This window comes from Elgaria multicarinata, chromosome 23 (assembly GCF_023053635.1).
Source record: "Elgaria multicarinata webbii isolate HBS135686 ecotype San Diego chromosome 23, rElgMul1.1.pri, whole genome shotgun sequence".
Classification (NCBI taxonomy): domain Eukaryota; kingdom Metazoa; phylum Chordata; class Lepidosauria; order Squamata; family Anguidae; genus Elgaria; species Elgaria multicarinata.
Window position 1 is genome coordinate 12,151,565 of NC_086193.1, and position 17,785 is coordinate 12,169,349.

At 51.4% G+C, this 17,785-nt stretch overlaps 1 protein-coding gene across 2 annotated transcripts in view; it reads right to left on the minus strand.

Annotated features, from left to right (window-relative positions):
• MIDN (midnolin) overlaps nt 1-17,785 on the minus strand; it is a 40,136-nt gene that overhangs the window by 13,897 nt on the left and 8,454 nt on the right. The window contains exons 1-6 of one of the 2 annotated variants that reach the window (XM_063147149.1): nt 16,685-16,759; nt 16,127-16,353; nt 13,535-13,622; nt 12,827-12,889; nt 2,550-2,981; nt 1,454-1,586 (exon numbers count right to left, since the gene is read on the minus strand). In XM_063147149.1, coding sequence (XP_063003219.1) covers nt 1,454-1,586; nt 2,550-2,981; nt 12,827-12,889; nt 13,535-13,622; nt 16,127-16,344 — 934 coding nt within the window. In that variant the 5' untranslated portion in view covers nt 16,345-16,353; nt 16,685-16,759. Of the gene's footprint in view, nt 1-1,453; nt 1,587-2,549; nt 2,982-12,826; nt 12,890-13,534; nt 13,623-16,126; nt 16,354-16,684; nt 16,760-17,785 lie in introns of those variants that run through there. The other variant, XM_063147148.1, reaches the window with a different exon arrangement.

The window sequence follows — 17,785 nt, forward strand, 5'->3', positions numbered from 1 at the left end:
AACTCACGTTGCTAGTCCTCATGGCTCTCATTCCAAATTTCCTTTCTCTCAAGAAACTCACGTTGCTAGTCCTCATGGCTCTCATTCCAAATTTCCTTTCTCTCAAGAAACTCACGTTGCTAGTCCTCATGGCTCTCATTCCAAATTTCCTTTCTCTCAAGAAACTCACGTTGCTAGTCCTCATGGCTCTCATTCCAAATTTCCTTTCTCTCAAGAAACTCACGTTGCTAGTCCTCATGGCTCTCATTCCAAATTTCCTTTCTCTCAAGAAACTCACGTTGCTAGTCCTCATGGCTCTCATTCCAAATTTCCTTTCTCTCAAGAAACTCACGTTGCTAGTCCTCATGGCTCTCATTCCAAATTTCCTTTCTCTCAAGAAACTCACGTTGCTAGTCCTCATGGCTCTCATTCCAAATTTCCTTTCTCTCAAGAAACTCACGTTGCTAGTCCCCATGGTTCTTATTCCAAATTTCCTTTCTCTCAAGAAAGTCAAATCACTAGTCCTCATGGCTCTCATTCCAACTTTCCTTTCTCTCAAGAAACTCATGTTGCTAGTCCTCATGGTTCTTATTCCAAATTTCCTTTCTCTCAAGAAAGTCAAGTCACTAGTCCGCATGGCTCTCATTCCAACTTTCCTTTCTCTCAAGAGCATCACTAACCCTCATGGCTATCATCCCAATTTTTAATAAAAAAACCCCTGTGTCCTATTTTTTAAAAACACTGATGGTGCTATATAAATAAATAAATAAATAAATAAATAAAATAATAATAATAATAATAATAATAATAATAATAATAATAATCATCTTTCATTTATGGTTGCCAAGAGGTTTCAAGAACGTACCACCCCGTGCCTGCTTAAAATGAAAATGGGTTTTTATTTTTATTTTCTTTGAAAAAGGCAAGTTTCTAGCTGTCATGAACGCAAGTGGCAGTGTTTGGGCTGATATATAGTCGTGATAAAATCTATCTACCTTTCCAGCATTTTGGGCAGACTAGAGAAGCCTTCTTAGCCTGCTGTGTTCCAGAAGATAATAATAATAAAAGATATATGGGGACGTGGTGTTCAGATTACAACCTGCATATCTTTAAATCAGATACATTTTTCCAGTAGCCCATTTTGACACGTCAGTGGCCATCGCAACAGCCCGCTTTAAAGGACTCTATGTGACCGAGAGAGGAGTACTTTTTGGCTTGTTACGAAAATGTTTCTCTGATACAGACCCGGGTTTCTAGCAAGAACCAACCACGAATCCGTTTTATATTCCCTTCGCTCCAGTGCATTTGCTAGGTGTGGCCGGGAAGTCAGCAAGCATATACAAGCTTTCCATGTTTCACAGAGTTCTTCGTTTCATCGGACAAAGAGTCCTGTGAAGTCCCAAGGCTTGCACGCGAACTCCCAATCGAAGACGCCGAAAGGGGCAAGGGAGACAGAAACTCAACGCGGGCCTACCAGAGAACGTTCCCGAGAAGACGCCAGGAGCGTGGTTCACGAAGCTTTCAATCACAGCGCCGGGTTTGCGGGTACGGGAGGGCTGGGCCGGGCCGGCACTGGGCGAGCCATTACTCCGAGTGGTGCAATCCACCTGGGAAAAGCAGGAGGGAAGAAAATGGAGGACGTGCTGGGACACGGCAGAGGCACCTATGGGACGTGGCAGAGGCACCTCCGGAGTTTGCTTTTTTCCCCCTCCTCCCTCCTCATCCCGTTTCCTTTCGTGTCATGTCTTTTAGGTTGTAAGCCAGAGGAAAGGGAATGGCCTGATTATTGATATTTCATAAGCTGTCATGGGAAACCCTTCTTTGGCTGAACAGCAGGGTAAAAATGCTTCACGTAGTGAAGAAGGAGACAGAGCAACACCAGGTCCCGGTTCAGAGTTAAGGTTTGGAACTTGGGTGGGTGGCGAAAATCCTGCTTGTGAAGTCAAGTCAGGGCGGGGGAGTGTTTGTAAAAGCAACCTAAGCAGGGGAAGCTAGGTGCGTCAGACTACAATGCCCATCACCTCCACCCAGTTAAGGATTACGGGGTTTGCCATCCCAAGCATCTGATGAGAAACCCCATCATCCCAAACCATTGATGATGGGAGGTGTAGTCGAAGACATCTGGGCTGCCCCCAAGTTGCGTACCTCTGAGGTAAGGTGAGAGACCGAAGGGACCCTTGCTGCACTTCGGCGGCCATTAGGGACTAGAGACTTGCGTTGGTTTGGGATAAAACTTAAGAGCAGCCGTTTCCTCAAGGTATCGAACTCGCTGCTTGCGCAAATCACGGAATACGTGCAGCGCATACAAACTTCTCCGTGGTTTGTGGTTTTTTCCGGGAGGGCGGGGGACACCTGACTAAAACACCCCCGTGCAAACTGCCTCCCCGTTGCGACGAACGCCACCTTCGGAGAGGATCTGCTTTGTGTTTGCACAACGGACTGTCGCGGGGTAGGCAGGAAACGGGCAGGGTGGGGGGGAGGAATTGGACCCAGGAGTCCTGGCTCTCGAGTTCTCCTCTTCGCCCCACAAGAACGCATCCCCACGGCAATGCGGCACACCCGCCACTCACCTCCGAGCACGGCGAGACGCTGCCACTGCTGCCCACGGCTTGTGCGCTGGCCCCGTGCGACCGGAACATCCCCGCCGTGACGGGCGTGGGGTGGGCGGGGCTACAGTACATAGGCGTGGCGTGAGCTGGCGAGGGAGAGGCGGGGGGACTCGGCGGGCAAGCGGGCACTGCGGGGACCCGGGCGTAACCGGAGGCTGCCGGGCCGCTGCCGTGGAGCGGGCGGCAGCCGGAGACGGCTGGTCCGGCCGCTGCCAGAGGCGTCGTCGGTGGTGCCGCGCCGCCAGTTGGCTCCCCGCGGCTGGCGACCACGTGGCGGTGCTGCAGCTGAGCGCCGCTCTGCTGGGCCGCGAGTTGCAGCTGGACGAACATCATGTGATCCCCGACGCGGAGGGCGAGGGTCAGCGGCGACCGTCCCGACAAGAAGTCGTTTACCTGAGCAGGGGGGAGAAAAGAAGCCGACGTTTAAACCATGCTATTATTTTTCTTTCGAAGGAGAAGCAGAGTTACAAAGCAGCGTCAAAACGTCTGGGAACGGGACTGCGGAACTGCGCAGAAACGAAGTCAAGTGAACGCATTTCGAGAATCCCCCCCTCAAGTCACTCTGAATGCAGTGCGGTTGCCACCTCACAACACAGCTTCCTGCAGGCCCACAGCTGCAAGCTTTGCCAGACGGGTCCGTTAAATTGTGCCTGTACCCCTGCAGTTCAACAGGTGCAGCTCAGTCACTATGACTGACGTTCTGGCTGGGGCAAGAGCAGCACTGGGTGAATTTCTAGTCGTCCGGCCACATGGGGGCGGGGGGGGGAGAGACGGTTGGCGAATGCGGAGTCAAACTAGGCTGGCGGGCTTCCATTTCTCCAGGGCAACGCCTCCCCCCCCCGCCCCTAGAGAGGGCTTCACTTTGGACAAACCCTAATATTCACGCCCAAGTGATCTGCCCAGGGTTGGGGAAGGGAGGGTTCAAAGACAAGTTGGCTGCAAGGCCGAGAGCGGAAAGACGGCGGTAAATATTTGCTTAACCAGGTGGGGTTCAGCTTCTCGAGGGTGGAGGCTTTATTTAAAAGGGGGGAAAAAAGAAAAGGACGCGGGCAGAGACTTTAAACTGGAAGTGTTATTGTTGCTAACTGAACAGGGAAAGGAGATGGCTGTGGGGTTTGAGGGAGAGAAAATTAAATAAACTGAGTTATTTTCCTAACCTCACCCCCCTTGGCCATCTGAGAAAAGGGTGTGCAAAGCGACAAGCTGTTGTTGAAATTAAATAAACAAAAAGGAAAGCTAAGTTGCTAGTCCATGGGAGGGCGTCCTCTGGATCTTGGAATTGTTGTAGATCACAAGCTGAATATGAGCCATCAGTGCGATATGGCTGCAAGAAAGGCAAAGGCTATTTGGGGCTGCATAAATAGAAGTATAGCTTCCAAATCGCGTGAGGTCCTGGTTCCTCTCCTTTCAGCCCTTGTTAGAGCTCATCTAAAGTATTGCATCCAGTTCTGGGCTCCACAATTCAAGAAGGACGCAGACAAGCTGGAGCGTGTTCAGAGGAGGGCAACCAGGATGATCAGGGGTCTGGAAACAAAGCCCTAGGAAGAGAGACTGAAAGAACTGGGCATGTTTAGCCTGGAGAAGAGAAGATGGAGGGGAGACATGAGAGCACTCTTCAAATACTTAAAAGGTTGTCACACAGAGGAGGGCCGGGATCTCTTCTCGATCCTCCCAGAGTGCAGGACACGGAATAACGGGCTCAAGTTAAAGGAAGCCAGATTCCAGCTGGACAGCAGGAAAAACTTCCTGACGATTAGAGCAGTACGACAATGGAACCAGTGACCTAGGGAGGTTGTGGGCTCTCCCACACTAGAGGCCTTCAGGAGGCAGCTGGGCAACCATCTGTCAGGAATGTTTTAGGGTGGATTCCTGCATTGATCGGGGGGGGGGGGTTGGACTTGATGGCCTTAGTGGCCCCTTCCAACTCTACTATTCTATGATTCATGGGGTAATCCCGTCCACAGAGGCTGCCCCTCCAGCTAGTAGCTCGGCTGAGCAAAAAAAGATATGCTTGAGAACCCCCCCGGAATCGGGACAAAACGATCAAGACAATCTGATGAGCATGCACAGAGTGCGGGAAGGCCTCCGCCACAGCGAAAGGAAAAAAGAGAAGTCAGACGTTTCCGGACAACTGGTTTATTTAAGTTCATCAGTCTCCAAAAAAAAACAAAAACCCACAACGTCGACAACAACAACAAGAATCCATGCTGCTGAGACTTACTCGAAGTCAGCCGCTCACGTTTGGGAGGGAACAGGGGCTTTTTTGCGAGGGCCCCCTCCCTCAAGGCTTAACACTGCGGAAATGTCAGCGAAAGAAACAAGATCGAGCCACAGCCAGCTGCGCCGGAATCCTTCTCCCACCTTTTCAACCCTCCACAAAAAAGCCCCATTCCTACTCCGTTGTTGCAGAAAACGGAAGCTCGCCCCCCCCCCGAAAGCTTCTGAGTAACCCGTGGGAACGCAGCGGCCCTAAGAAATGCAGGCCGCCGGGTGTGTGCGTGCCAGATGGAAGCCACAGAAGGAAGAAGTGGGCGGGAAAGCAAAGCTGTGAGTTTCGGACACCGGGCAAGGAGGGGCGAAGACGAAGATCCGTCTTGTGCAAGATTTTAAACAGGGGGGGCCGGCAATGCCTTCCCCCCCCCAAAAGAAGGCGAGAGAAAGAAACCCGGTTTGCTCTTTCAGATTTAGAATAATGAATGGAGGAAGAGAATCACACGCAAACGCGCAACACAGGAACCCGCAAACGCGGCGTCGGGATGTACTGCTTCCCAGCTGTCAGGGCTCAGGCGGGATGGGCCTGAGGAGCATGTGCAAAGTGCAAGCCCTGCTAAACCTTTCATTTGTCTTTCTCATCTGTGGGTTGCGTCCTGTCCTTCTCTGCCTCCTCCTTCCTCTGTCCCCAACATATATGGTAAAGGCCTGTGGCAGTTCCGGTAAAACACCCCCACATGTCTCGTTAGTGGAGATGAACCAAGGGAACTCACTGCTGCAGGAAGTCACAACGCAAAGGCAGGCAGGCAGGCACGCATGCCCTCCCTGTAGCTGGCCCAGCTTTAAACACTGGGGCGTTTCAGCGAAGCTGCAAAGTATCGCAGCAATGAAGAAAGCACAGTTTAGTTTTGGGGCCCTGCATAACCCGGAATGGAGCCTCCAATGGCAGGAGAGGTGTACCCCCTAGACAATTTCTTCAAACAAGAAGAAATTGACAGGATTCCTAAGAGGTAGCCCGATACAATACTTTTATATTGCATTTTTAACCCCTTGTACATTGTGAGTGCTCTTTATATATATACCGTATTTCTTCGATTCCAAGACACTTTCCCCCCATATAAACATCTCTAAAAACGGGGTGCGTCTTAGAATCTTAGAATCAAAGCTTTTTTTTCTGTTGGTGATACTGAAATTAGTGTGCGTCTTACAAACAAAGAAATACGGTATATATATATATATATATTTAAAATTTTTTTTGTATTTTACTTTAATATGAAAACTTCGCTATAAATCCATTATAACTTTCTTGTTGTTTAGCATATAATGTTTGGTTAAGGTTAGCACCTGCTTTGTCCGTGATTTTTAGATTGTAAGCCTGCAGGGGCAGAGATCTGTCTTGCCTTGCCAACTGGGGAGGCGAAAAGCATCCCACGGACATGATGTTCCTCTTCCTTCTCCCCATTTTATCTTAACAACAACCCTGTGAGGTAGGTTAGGCTGAAAGTTAGGTAATACCCAAAGTCACCCAGTGAGCTTCATGGATGAGGGGGACTCGAACCCGGACCTCTAATGCTCTCACCGCTGCGCCCCAGTGGAGCAGGCAAGGGGATTACGCCGCCCTCGTACGCGCCCCCCCCGAATTTACACCGCCCTTCACAAGCCCACAGGACTAGCCTCTTCACCTCTTAACTCCACGGGGGGAAAGGCCGCCCCCCTCCTGGCCCCAGATAAATCAACGTTTTCCCAGCAGTCCCGAAATTCTACGCTGGCCTGGCGGTGAAAGGATGCCTGCGTCAGGCTTTCCTCTCCCCCCACTGGTGCCTGTCACGACTTGCCCGGCCTCCCCGTGCATGCACCGCCCGCCCCCGCCGGCTGAACAAAAGACTGCTGCCCCCCCTCGCCCGACGCAAATCGCCACGGCGCATGGAGCGGGCTCCGAGGAGACGGAGCAGCTGGCAGAGTCTCTCCACCCCCCCATGCGCGCATGCGCACGCACACAGCGTTTCAGTGCGTGTTCCCTGCCCCCCCCCACCGCAGGAATCCTCTCTTGCAGTCTGAATGGAAGCAGGTTTCTTTGTTCTGCCAGGGCTCAGCCAGCAGACAGATGGGAATACCACGCGCAGAGAAGGAACTGGGAAAACGCCCCCCCCCCCCGCCCAGACCGAAATCCCTCCACGCCACACTATTGCTGCGTTTCTGCTAGGGTCCCGGAGTCATGTTAATCCACGCCTCTTTGCACAGGGCGGCCGAAATGAGCCCCTGACACGCGATCTCTCAGACCCCCGCCCCAGTAGAATAGGGTGAAATTGGGAGTGAGGGAAGGACCCGGGTTCGAGGGACGCCACGCCTTTTTCTGCCGCGCGGGGGTCCCGCATTACGGGGTGTGTGTGTGTGACGACGCACCAACCAAAACATGGCGCGAGAGACGGCTGCTAAACCCTGAATCGGCCGTGCAAAAAAGAAAAGGAAAACGCAGCCATGGTGCCGTGCGTCCATTTTGCAGATGTGGTCACTGAGGCACATAGAAGGATGGGACCGGGGGGGGGGGGGAGATTGCCCAGGTCCCTACTGCGACTGAACCCACTTCTGCCTCCTTAAAGGGGGGAAAAAAGCCAGCTGCCAAAGGCCCCCACTAGACCCAATCCGCCCTCCCTGCTGGGGAACGAGACTGCGCCTCTGCGCAATCCCTTTTTCTCTTTGAGCGCCGCTTTCCGTCACAAACTCAAACAGCCTCTAGCGGACTCCTCCACCCCCACAAAGGTGGCTGAAGCCCACCCGCCCCCGTACAGGTCGTTTAAATCACCAGTCGGTCCGCTCGGCTCTAACCACTACACCGCCCTGTCCTGTTCGTCTCAGCCTCCCCCTCCCTGGCTTCTCTTTCTCTCTCCTCCAGCTTCTTTTGACGTCAGAAGCCGACTTGAAGTCAGCAGAGACATCTTCGCCGGCCCTCCTGGCTGACTCACGCTCACCCCACGCCTCTCTGTCTCTCCACCCTACACCGTCATAAAAACACAGGCCGGCCCTCAACATCCCGCTGCCACAAGCCCCCAGCGGCGCTAAAAATAACCGTTCTGCCGCTGCTCGAATGCGATTTTATTTGAACGGACGGGGGAGAAGAAGGTCCATCTACGGACATGTTGAAACACCCCCCCCCCCAGACCTTTCAACAGGATGTGGGGAGAAAAGGCAGACTGAATTTCTCCCTGCCCCCCCACAGACAACCAACCAGCCATTGGCTGGTAGTAGACACATCCTCCCGGGCTTAGGTTACGGGTCACAAGGAGGCAAGCGGGGCAAAACGCGCTCTGCACATGTTCAGAGGTCGCCCCGGTGCAAGGAAATGGGTTTGGAGAAGGGAGGGAATTCATCCCCCGCCCCTGGAGCCGTATGGGTAAGGTCCGAGGGCGGCGGGGCAGACGCCTGGAATAAACATTTGCACAGCCGTGCTCGCCTGGGAGCGAACGGTGGCAGAGAACTGGGCAGGGCGAGAGATGGAGGAGGCATGGAGAGAGAAAAAAATACAGATTTCCCCCTTTTCTTTTTGAGAACACAACCACCTCCAGGAAGGCAGAGATGGCCACTGTGGGAAGAGGCTGCCAACTGTTTGAAGCGTCCTTTCTTCCCTTGAATTTAGACCCCCCCAAGCCCCCCAGGGGAACTGGCACTAGGGGGCAGGGAAGAGGAGGGAGAGCAAAAGAAGGATTTAATTGACCGCCTCTGAACGGAACCCGAGAGCAAATGCCGGTTCCAAGAAACGAGAGATGACTCAGAGAACAATCAACGCTGTTCTACGCAACGCCGCGCTTCGCCCCGAAGTAACCCGCCTCTCCCGCCCTGATGCTCTGGGTACGTGGGATTGCGGAGTTCGTGGGGGGGGGCCACACACACACACATTGCACCCACGCCTCTGCAGCGCACTCCCCAGCGGCAAGCCACCCAGACTTCAAAACTGATCGGAATGCAACTGCCATCATCCCTGGCCGGCGGGGAGCATGGAGTTTCGAGTCTACGCAACGGCGCACCTGTGATGTATCAGCTGTTTGGGAAACCGGGGGGGGGTGCGTGAGAAAGAGACCCCCCTTTTCAAAATGGTGCACAGCTCTGGTTAGCGTCACTGGTTACAGCACCAGAGTGGGGGGCGAGAAACAGTGCTTTCAGGATTCTTTGGACTACAATCTCCATCTTCCCCAACCATCAGCCATGTTGGGTGTGGATGGTTAGCGTTCCAGGCCAAGAACGCCTGTAGAGAGCCAGGTTGCTTCCCCCTACAGGGGTTACAGCAACCCCCTCCAGGCCGGCTGGACTACAAACCCCATTATCCCCAGCCAACACATCAGCAGGGGATTGGCAATGCAGGCCAGGGAGATGGCATTCCATCTGGAGGCAAGAGGGAGCAGAAACCCCAACACACCAGAGGAACCCCCCCCCCAAAACAAAAGTTCACCCAGGTATGAGGACACGCTCTGCGTCCTCCTAACTGGAAAAAGGAGAAAAATGGGGCTTGGGGGGGGGGGTATGTAATTGTAAAGGAATTTTATCTGGGGGCAGCTAAAACACTTCTCAAAAGATTATTTTTATTTTCCCCCCCTCCACACATAATATGCCTTTTCCTGAGCTCGAGAGAAATAATAATAATGTAGGGATATTGCCTTAACCGGATACAACAGGGATGTACGCCCCCCCGCAATATACACCAAATGAGAGAACCCCACCCTCTCTAACCAGAGGGATGACTGAAGACCGAGTCTTTAAAACATCTCCCCCAGTCAAAACAGCAGCACCCTGTAGAGGTTTTGGACTCCAAGTCCCATCACCCAAAAGCTTGGACTCCAAGTCCCATCACTGGGCTGGGTAGAGTCCAAAACGCTGAGAGGGCACCTGGTTGCGGGCAGGGAACGTCATTTTAAAGGAAGTGGATTTGGCCACCGTCACTAAAAGATGACATTGGTGGATTCCGAACCTGCCGCCGTATGAACGAGGGATGGGGATTCTCCCCCCACCTCAAAATACCCCACTAACACGAACTGGCAGATCCTTCTCACTGAAAAAAGAGGGCAGCGGGTGCGGAGTGGGGGAGATAATTTTTTTCCTGCCAACTGATCCACAAACGATTGTGTGTAGAGGACAGGGCGGTGGGGAGGGATGAGGAAAGAACGAGCCACCTTCCCTGCCCCACCGTTCTATCTTAGCAGGAAGGCAGCCGCTAGTGGCGTTTTAACAGCCCCTCCATACCGCTGCCCCCCACAGTCTTCAGGGCCAAAACTGGGTTTGTTGGGGAGGCAGTTCAGAATCGTCAGGCCTGAAATTGCGCATATGCGTAGCACTTATCCCAAATTTGGTGGGGTAATAATCAAATCAATAAATCAACAAACACGCCGGGAAGGTGCCAGGTTACATTGGCATGTAGGAAGCGACCTTCTACCAGGACAGACGCTGGGTTGACCCTGAGCTAAGGTCTTTTCCTTAAAGGTAAAATGAGATACTAGTCCTCATGAGTCCGAATAAAGTGCTGATTTAAATAAAAAGCCTCCTTCTAACGAGTCGGACCCCTGGCGCTTCAGTTGGTATGCTTTCCTCTTCCCTCCCCGCTGCTTTTTCCTTTCACCTCCGTTACAAAGCCGAGCACAACTTCGTGGCTTTACCGTGGCCCCTTTAAGGCTCGTCGGGTTCTTTTCCGTTTATTATTAAGGGCCAACGTCAAACTATTCCAGATAACCAGGGGGTCTAAGTGTCTCTGCCGCCCGGAAACAGGGACGCTGGCCTCCCCCTCCCCACACAATAAAGCAAGCATTCACACACCCCCTCCAAAAAACCCAGCGCGCTGCTACCGAAATGTTGCAGAGGCCTTCGAAAGGAAGAAAGGAATGCAAGCAACAGAAGGAACTTAATCAAAGACAGCCCCGCTGCCAACAGATGGCCGGCTGGCGCTCTGTCTCCACCGCCGCGCCCCCCCCGCCACTCATTCCTGACACGCACCCCCTCATCAATAGTGTCCCACCCACCCACCCCGGCTAGCCCGTTGCTGCAGCCACTTTTTCCCTGGGCTAGAGACGAGAGAGCAGTAAACAAATTCGAAACCGTCTCCATGTAAAAGGAAATCAGCAAAAATGGGGGGGGGGGGAGAGGAACCAACCCTCTCCCTCTTCCCCAGTTCCTGGTTTTGCAACACCCCCCCCCAAAAGGAAGCAAGGAAACCGTGCCAGAATCAACGCAACACTGCAGTAGCAGAGAACACCCCCCCCCATTCCGGCTGCAATCTCTCGGTTCCAAAACCCCCAACATCTTCAGCCAGGATTACAAACCGGACAGGCGTAAATATATCAGGGGCGGGGCGGGGAAGGGAATTGTGGGGTGGGGGCCGCACGACGACTGACACCCAGGCTGGATTACGAAAGAAAAGCTGCCATCGCCCAAAGCCTGACTCAGGCGTGACGCTGAGTGTGCAGAAAACCCGAAGACGCAGGCAAGGGCAGAGTTAAGGGGAGGAAGGGGGGAAATGGAAGGGCAGGGAGGCTTTGGAGGGGGGGTGTCCAGGAGAGAAGAAACCCCCTCCCCACACACAAAGTTTCGTTGGGGAGAATCGAAGACTCAAATGCATTTGGTCCCCCCATCCACCCCCTCTGAGACCTAAATAAATGTGCACTTAATAAATATTTTTCTGGGAGGGGGAGTTGAAGGTCAGGCAGCTAAATTCAAAAGCCAAATACGGAGGGAGCGACAGAAATTCAACACCAAAGATTTCACGCACCCTTCTGCCACCTTCTTACAGGGGCACCCTCTCTACGTGCTTCCTGGGGAGTCCCATTGCATTGCACGAGGCTTACTCCCAGGTAACATCTCGGATCGGTAGCCCCAAAGACCCAGTTTTACAGGACTACTCGATGAGTTATGTCTGTCTGGAGTTCAATAATTTTCATCTCTAAGGGGTGAGGGAATCACACCTTCCCTGCTGGTCTCCCTTACCGGATCCGACGCAGATGTTTTGAAAAAAATAAACAGATTTTTGTTGTTTTTTATAATGGCAAAGAAACTTTCTGCCCTCAAGGTTTGGGGGTGGAGAGAATTGGATTAAAGGGGAAAAAGAAGAAGCATAACGTGCAACGAAATTATCTAGCTAGAGCAGTTTTTCTTCAAGCCAGATGTTTTGGACTACAAGCTCTATCATCCCCAGATATGAAGGGAGTTACAGTCCAACCCACCTAGAGGGGCCTGGCCGACAGAACATAATGTCGAAACCGAACACGCTCCCTTCACCAATATATCGAACCCACGGTCTGGCTAAAAATCAAACAACTGGGTTATACCCAAGGTCAGCCCTCCTCAGAGTAGACCCGTTCCATTGCCCTTAAGCCCCGTTCGTTCCAATGGGTCTCCTCTAAGGAGGACTCAAAATGGATACTGGTTAGGAAACAGGAGTATTAGCCATGCAGGCCTGCTGATGGGTCAGAGTATAAAAATTAAAAGTCACCCCGCCCCATAACAACTTGGGGGGTGGCTTTATCGGATCTTCGCCCACAGTGTAGGATGGGGGGGTGCCCTCTGACACCCCACCCCTCAAGAACAGCTCAAGGTCTTGTTGCCTGTCGCTCGCTACATTCTCCGCACCAAAGACCCTACTGGGGTCCCCCCCCATTAACAAAAAGGGGGGGTTGGAAATGGAAGACCGCAAAGAAGAGCAAACACAGCAGAAAGGGAATGCAGGCCTCCCTATGGACTTGAACACGCTGATCCAGAATTCAGAAGAACCACAATCTTCTGGCCTCCCTGTGGACTAGAATCTTGCAAAGGCAGCGTATTTTGATTTTTTTTGCCCCCTCTCTCCTTAAACAAACGCTGACCCAGAATCCATGAAAACCACAGTCCTAGCTCTGTAACGGCAGTCCTTTCATTTGACTTCCTTGCAGAGATCTCTGTGGATCCCGCTTTTCTCTTTGGGGATGGGGGTACAACACAAAGCAAAGTCCGCAGAAGACATATTAGCGCTTACAGGAACACGCTTCGCTTCCGTCACTCTGCATCAGCCTTACCTGAGTTTCTGTTAAACTTTCCAACGCTTGCATCACGGACTGTTCCGGTCTGGATGCTTGCGACTGCAGAAGGCAATAAAAAAAGGAGAGAAAATGAGGCTTTTCGACGCTCCGCTTCGCCTGGTCGCCTGTGGAGCAACTCAGGATCGCCTCTAGGCGACCAGGAAGAGAGAGAAGAAAAAAAATATGAATGGGAGTTTCTTCTCTTCTTTTGGACAATAATCGGAAATTATTGGGGTGACCGCTTGTGGAGGCCTTTGTAAGGCCCACAAAAATATTGATGGCCACGGCGGAAAGAGAAACCGAATTCCTGCTTCGCTCCAACTTTCAGTCTAAACCTACCTCACAGGGTTGTAGAGAGGAAAAATGCGAGGGCGGGGTAAGGAAGAGGCCCAGGTATCTCGCTTTGAGTTCCATGGAAGATAGGCGGGGATATCATGAATGTAAATAAATAAATCCCCTCAACCAAGGCTTTTGAATATTAGTAAGTGATATATCAATTGATTAAATAAAATAAGGGAATGCTGTTAGGGGCAAAGAATTGGAAGGGATCTTGGAGGTCATCTAGCCTGACCCCATTCTACGACGCCCCTGCTAGGTGGTCCTCCAGCCTCTGCTTAGAAACCACTAATGAAACAGCAAATCTTGAAGATATGGTGTATTCGTGTTACTGGAGGATGTGTGTGTGTGGGGAAACACATTATTTACCATCAATCCAGCTTCGACTGTAGGTACGAGGGTCAACTTGCTTCCGTCGCTAACCCCTAGGTCTTGCAGTTTGCCCGAACTAAGACGTCTAAGAGGAAAAGAGGTGGGGCGGGTGAAGGAAAAAAAGGAAAGAAAAAGCGTTACTTCCAGGAAATTTGAACACGGCCCACATATTACAAAAGACTTCCTCACGCAAATTGAAGTTGGGGAGATGCAAAAAATAATTAAAAAATGGATTGGGTGTTAATTGTTTTCTTTGGGTTTTTTTTTGTAAAAAAAGATTTATTTGCCTATTTCAGGAGAAAAGGATTTCCCCTACATTTGAGGGTTCACCTTTCCTTAAGGTTCCCCCCCCCCACGATGGCCCTCTTCCCAAAAAACGTGACAACCCATGGTCTCTCGTCTTTCCGCCTTCTTATGTAAACATTAATATCAGAAGTCTTTCTCTCTCTCTCTCTCTCTGCCGCCCCCGGATAGATGGAGAGCATCCGGCAGACATCCCTCAAGAAAGTCTCTTTTCCCAATCGCCCCCCCTCCGAAAATTGGGCCGACAAAGAGCCAACAGAACAGTTTTAACCGGCAATCTATATAGACATTTCAGGGGGGATAAAATACAGACAGGAGGCGATGGATTTTTAAATACCCCCCCTCCAGAATTTGTGTGTGGGGGGTGGTGGAAAGAAATGAATCAACCCTCAAACAAATAAATAAAGTACCCCCGCTTCCAGGACCAGGTTTGTTTGTTTATTTATTTATTTAAAAAAACGGTCCCAAACTGGAGTGCATTTCTCTAAATTCGAACCGGTTCCTCAATTCTGGGGTGGGGCGGAATCGGAAAAAAGCACAAAATGAAAAAACATACCCACCCCCGAACGAACGAGCTTTTTTTCTTCTTCTTTCAATTTCCCTTTTTTATTTGGTCAAAAGCAAACAAAAGAGGCCATTTCGGGATTCAAGTCTATTTTTTTTTTAAAGTCTGGATCAGAAAAGGAGAGAAAGACAGGCCAGGCGGGAGTGAGTGAGTAATAAGGTGGAGAAATATGGGAGGGGGGGTCCAGTTTGTGGGGGGGGGGAAGAAGAGAGACACACACACACACCCCGGGTTTTTCTCATGCCAGGGCAAACCTGTTTTGCATCTTGTGTGTGATTTAGTTAAACAAAGAAACAGGCTTGATGCAAACCTTGATCCTTGGAAGTCACAATTGCAATTAAATTTCTGCCCCCTCCCTACAAAAAATATATAACCTTTGCAGAGGGGGGGGCAGGGAGGGAAACCTCCCTTGGGGATCCCTGCAATGTCCTCCCCAATGCATGGCAATTTATAAACAGGTCTGTGTCACAATGGTCCGGCTACATGCGTGTGGAGGCGTGTATTTCTTGCACGCTACCCAAAGCTTTAGAACAAAGGACACCTTCATGAGCGGAAGACCAGGAGGTGGCAATTTGGGGGGGGGGAACCCACACAGAATCTAAAGAGAACCCTAAGCTAATCCCTACACAGCCCTTTATGGGGAGTAAGGCTCACTTATTCCCCCCCCCTCTAAAAAATCAAGAAAAAAAGAGGCCAAGACGGATTTTGACTTGGGGGGCGGGGGTGGCGTAGATCAATAGGTCGCGATAACTCGTCCAACCTGCAAGGACAGCCCCCCCCCCGGTAAAAAAACGGATCAAAGGAACCACTGAAGCTAGTTTTTTTTGTGGGGGGGGGAAGTTAGATCTTGGTTTTAAAGAATTATTTTGAAGAAAAGAATGTAACAAGGCAAAATCGGGGCAGGGGAAGAGACACAGAGAGATTTGGGGGGGGTGTTACCTGGCTTATCGCCCCATGTCAAAAGGAAACTCCGCCGGTTTTGCATTGTGTAGAAATGCACACACACACACATATTTATACACGGGTGCGATTGTTAAACAACTATCTCAATACATACCAAACAAATTTATAAACTAGGGGACAAAGAGGAAAAACAGTGGAGAACTATAATACACAGCAAAGTACAAGGAATAAGTGTGTGCACAGGGGCGAGTTTTTGTTGCACACACACGCACAAATGCACTCCAGAAATGACACAACTTTACCCGGTTCAGGTTCTGCGACGTTTCCCACTTTTTAATACTTTTAAAGTTTTCGCTCCCGGCATGAAGACTGCAAGTCCTATCATGCGCTTTCCCTGCTTGTGTGTGTGTGGGCGAGATTAAGGCCCCTTGAGCCCAGCGGGGCTTGTTTCTGAGTAGACCCCCCCCACCCTCCTTCCAGGATCCCAGGCACGCAGTTCCCGGGCTGTAAGCCGCCTCGAACCCAGGCGGGCTCGGTTCCGAGTAGACCCGCACGGGGAACCTCCCCCGCCCCGGCTGGGGATCCGAAACCCCCTTCTCACGGCGCCTTGCTTCCGAGTAGACCCGCTGCACCCACGCCCACCAGACGCGCTGCGATCCGAGAGCCACGCTTGCCCCAGGGAGGGCCGCGGGGTTTACTCGCGAGTAGACCCTGCCCAGGGCTCGTGCCACGAGCCTCCCCTCGATTAAAAAAAGGAGGATTCGAACCCCGCGCCCCCCCTTTTTTGTATTTATTGCGGATCGGGGCCGCTCCATTACCTTTCTTTGTGCAGGAGAGCCAGGCGCTCCTTGGGGACTTTGAGCCGCTGAGACAACCTTCTCTTCAGACCTTCCACCGTCTCTTCCACGGGCACAGAGAGCTCATACCGGGCTCCGGTGGTCGTGTGGACGAAAACATTCATGGACGGCTCGCTCTGGACGGCTTCGCAGGCTGGGCCCCCCCGGCTGCAGCTCCTGGGGGTAGATTGGTGGTCCATTCGATAAACCTGGGGCGGCAGCAGGAGGGCAGGATTTGAACACAGGCCAGCCGGACAAAGGGACGGACGGACGCTCGCCTCCCCGCCTCGCCTCCCCCCACCCCGCGCGTTCACACGGCTCCGGAGTCACTCCGCTTCCTTTGGCCCTTCTTTTCTCTTTGTGCGTTCGCCTTTGTCTTTTGTCCCCCCCCTCTCTCCCACCCCCAAAATACAGCCCCTCCCGCTTTTTTCTTAAAACAATGAGAAAAGGGGAGGCTTTAAAAAAAAACCCAAAAAAACCTCCTTTTAAAAGGAGGTTTTTAATTTTTTTTTTTTTAAAAAAAATCTCCTTCTTCCCCACCTTGGGCTCGAACCCGTGACCGGCCCCCTCCACACACACAGACACACACAGCAGCGCAGCAGCCGGCTCCGGCGCCGCCGCTCCGAAGTCTGGTGTGAAAGTAACCGGCGCCGGAGATGAAAGAAGAAGACGGGAGGGGAAAAAAAGTTATAATGTATCAACGTTCTAAACGGGGGGCGGAGCTTCCTCCCCCTCCTCCCCATTCATTCTTTTTTCTTCCCCTTCTCGGCCGGCACGGCCGCAGCCAATCAGCGCTCTCCGAACGCCCAGGGGCCAGCGCGGTGAGCCAATGGCGGGCGGCTTCGCGGCTCCCCCCTCCACGTGGAAGGCAGACCGGATACGTCGGCTCTTCCCCTCACTCTCTTCCCCGCCTCCCGCGATCAAGCCATAATGGGCGGGGCTTTGGAAGTAACCAGGATGGAGGGCTCTTTCTCTCCCCCCTCGCTCCGCCCACACGCTTCTGCGAATCCCGCCCCCATACCTGCCCCCCCTCCTTCCTTCCTTCCTCTTTTAAAGGGCTCCATTCATAATATATTATTTCTACAACAAAGAGCTTTATAAAAGAATAAGATGGGGGCGTGTGTGCCTGATCTATCTATATATCCACCCCCACACCTCTACATACAGCTATGTAGACGGCAATAACATAATAAATAGTATCTGCATAGCATTTATATATATATTAACCGTTTATATTGCTTTTTAGGCTTTTGTGATCTGCCCCGAGAACATTAATTGGCAGAGGGTGGGATTAAAAATAGAATATTTATTTATTTATTTATTTATTTATTACATTTCTATACCGCCCAATAGCCGAAGCTCTCTGGGCGGTTCACAAAAATTAAAATAAACAAAATAAATATTGTAAATAAGAGAGAGAGAGGGAGGGAGGGAGAAAGAGACGTATAAATTAGTCTTTTTTGTTTTGCAAAAGTGGAATATGTCATTAAAAGCGCAAAGAGGATTGATTTATTTCGTAATATTTATTTTATTTGTTTAAAACAAATATAAAGAGCTTGCAACCACTATGCCCACCAGCAAACAGAGGGACCTGCATTTTATATTATGGTTTTATACTGTTGTTTTATACTTTGAATGGTC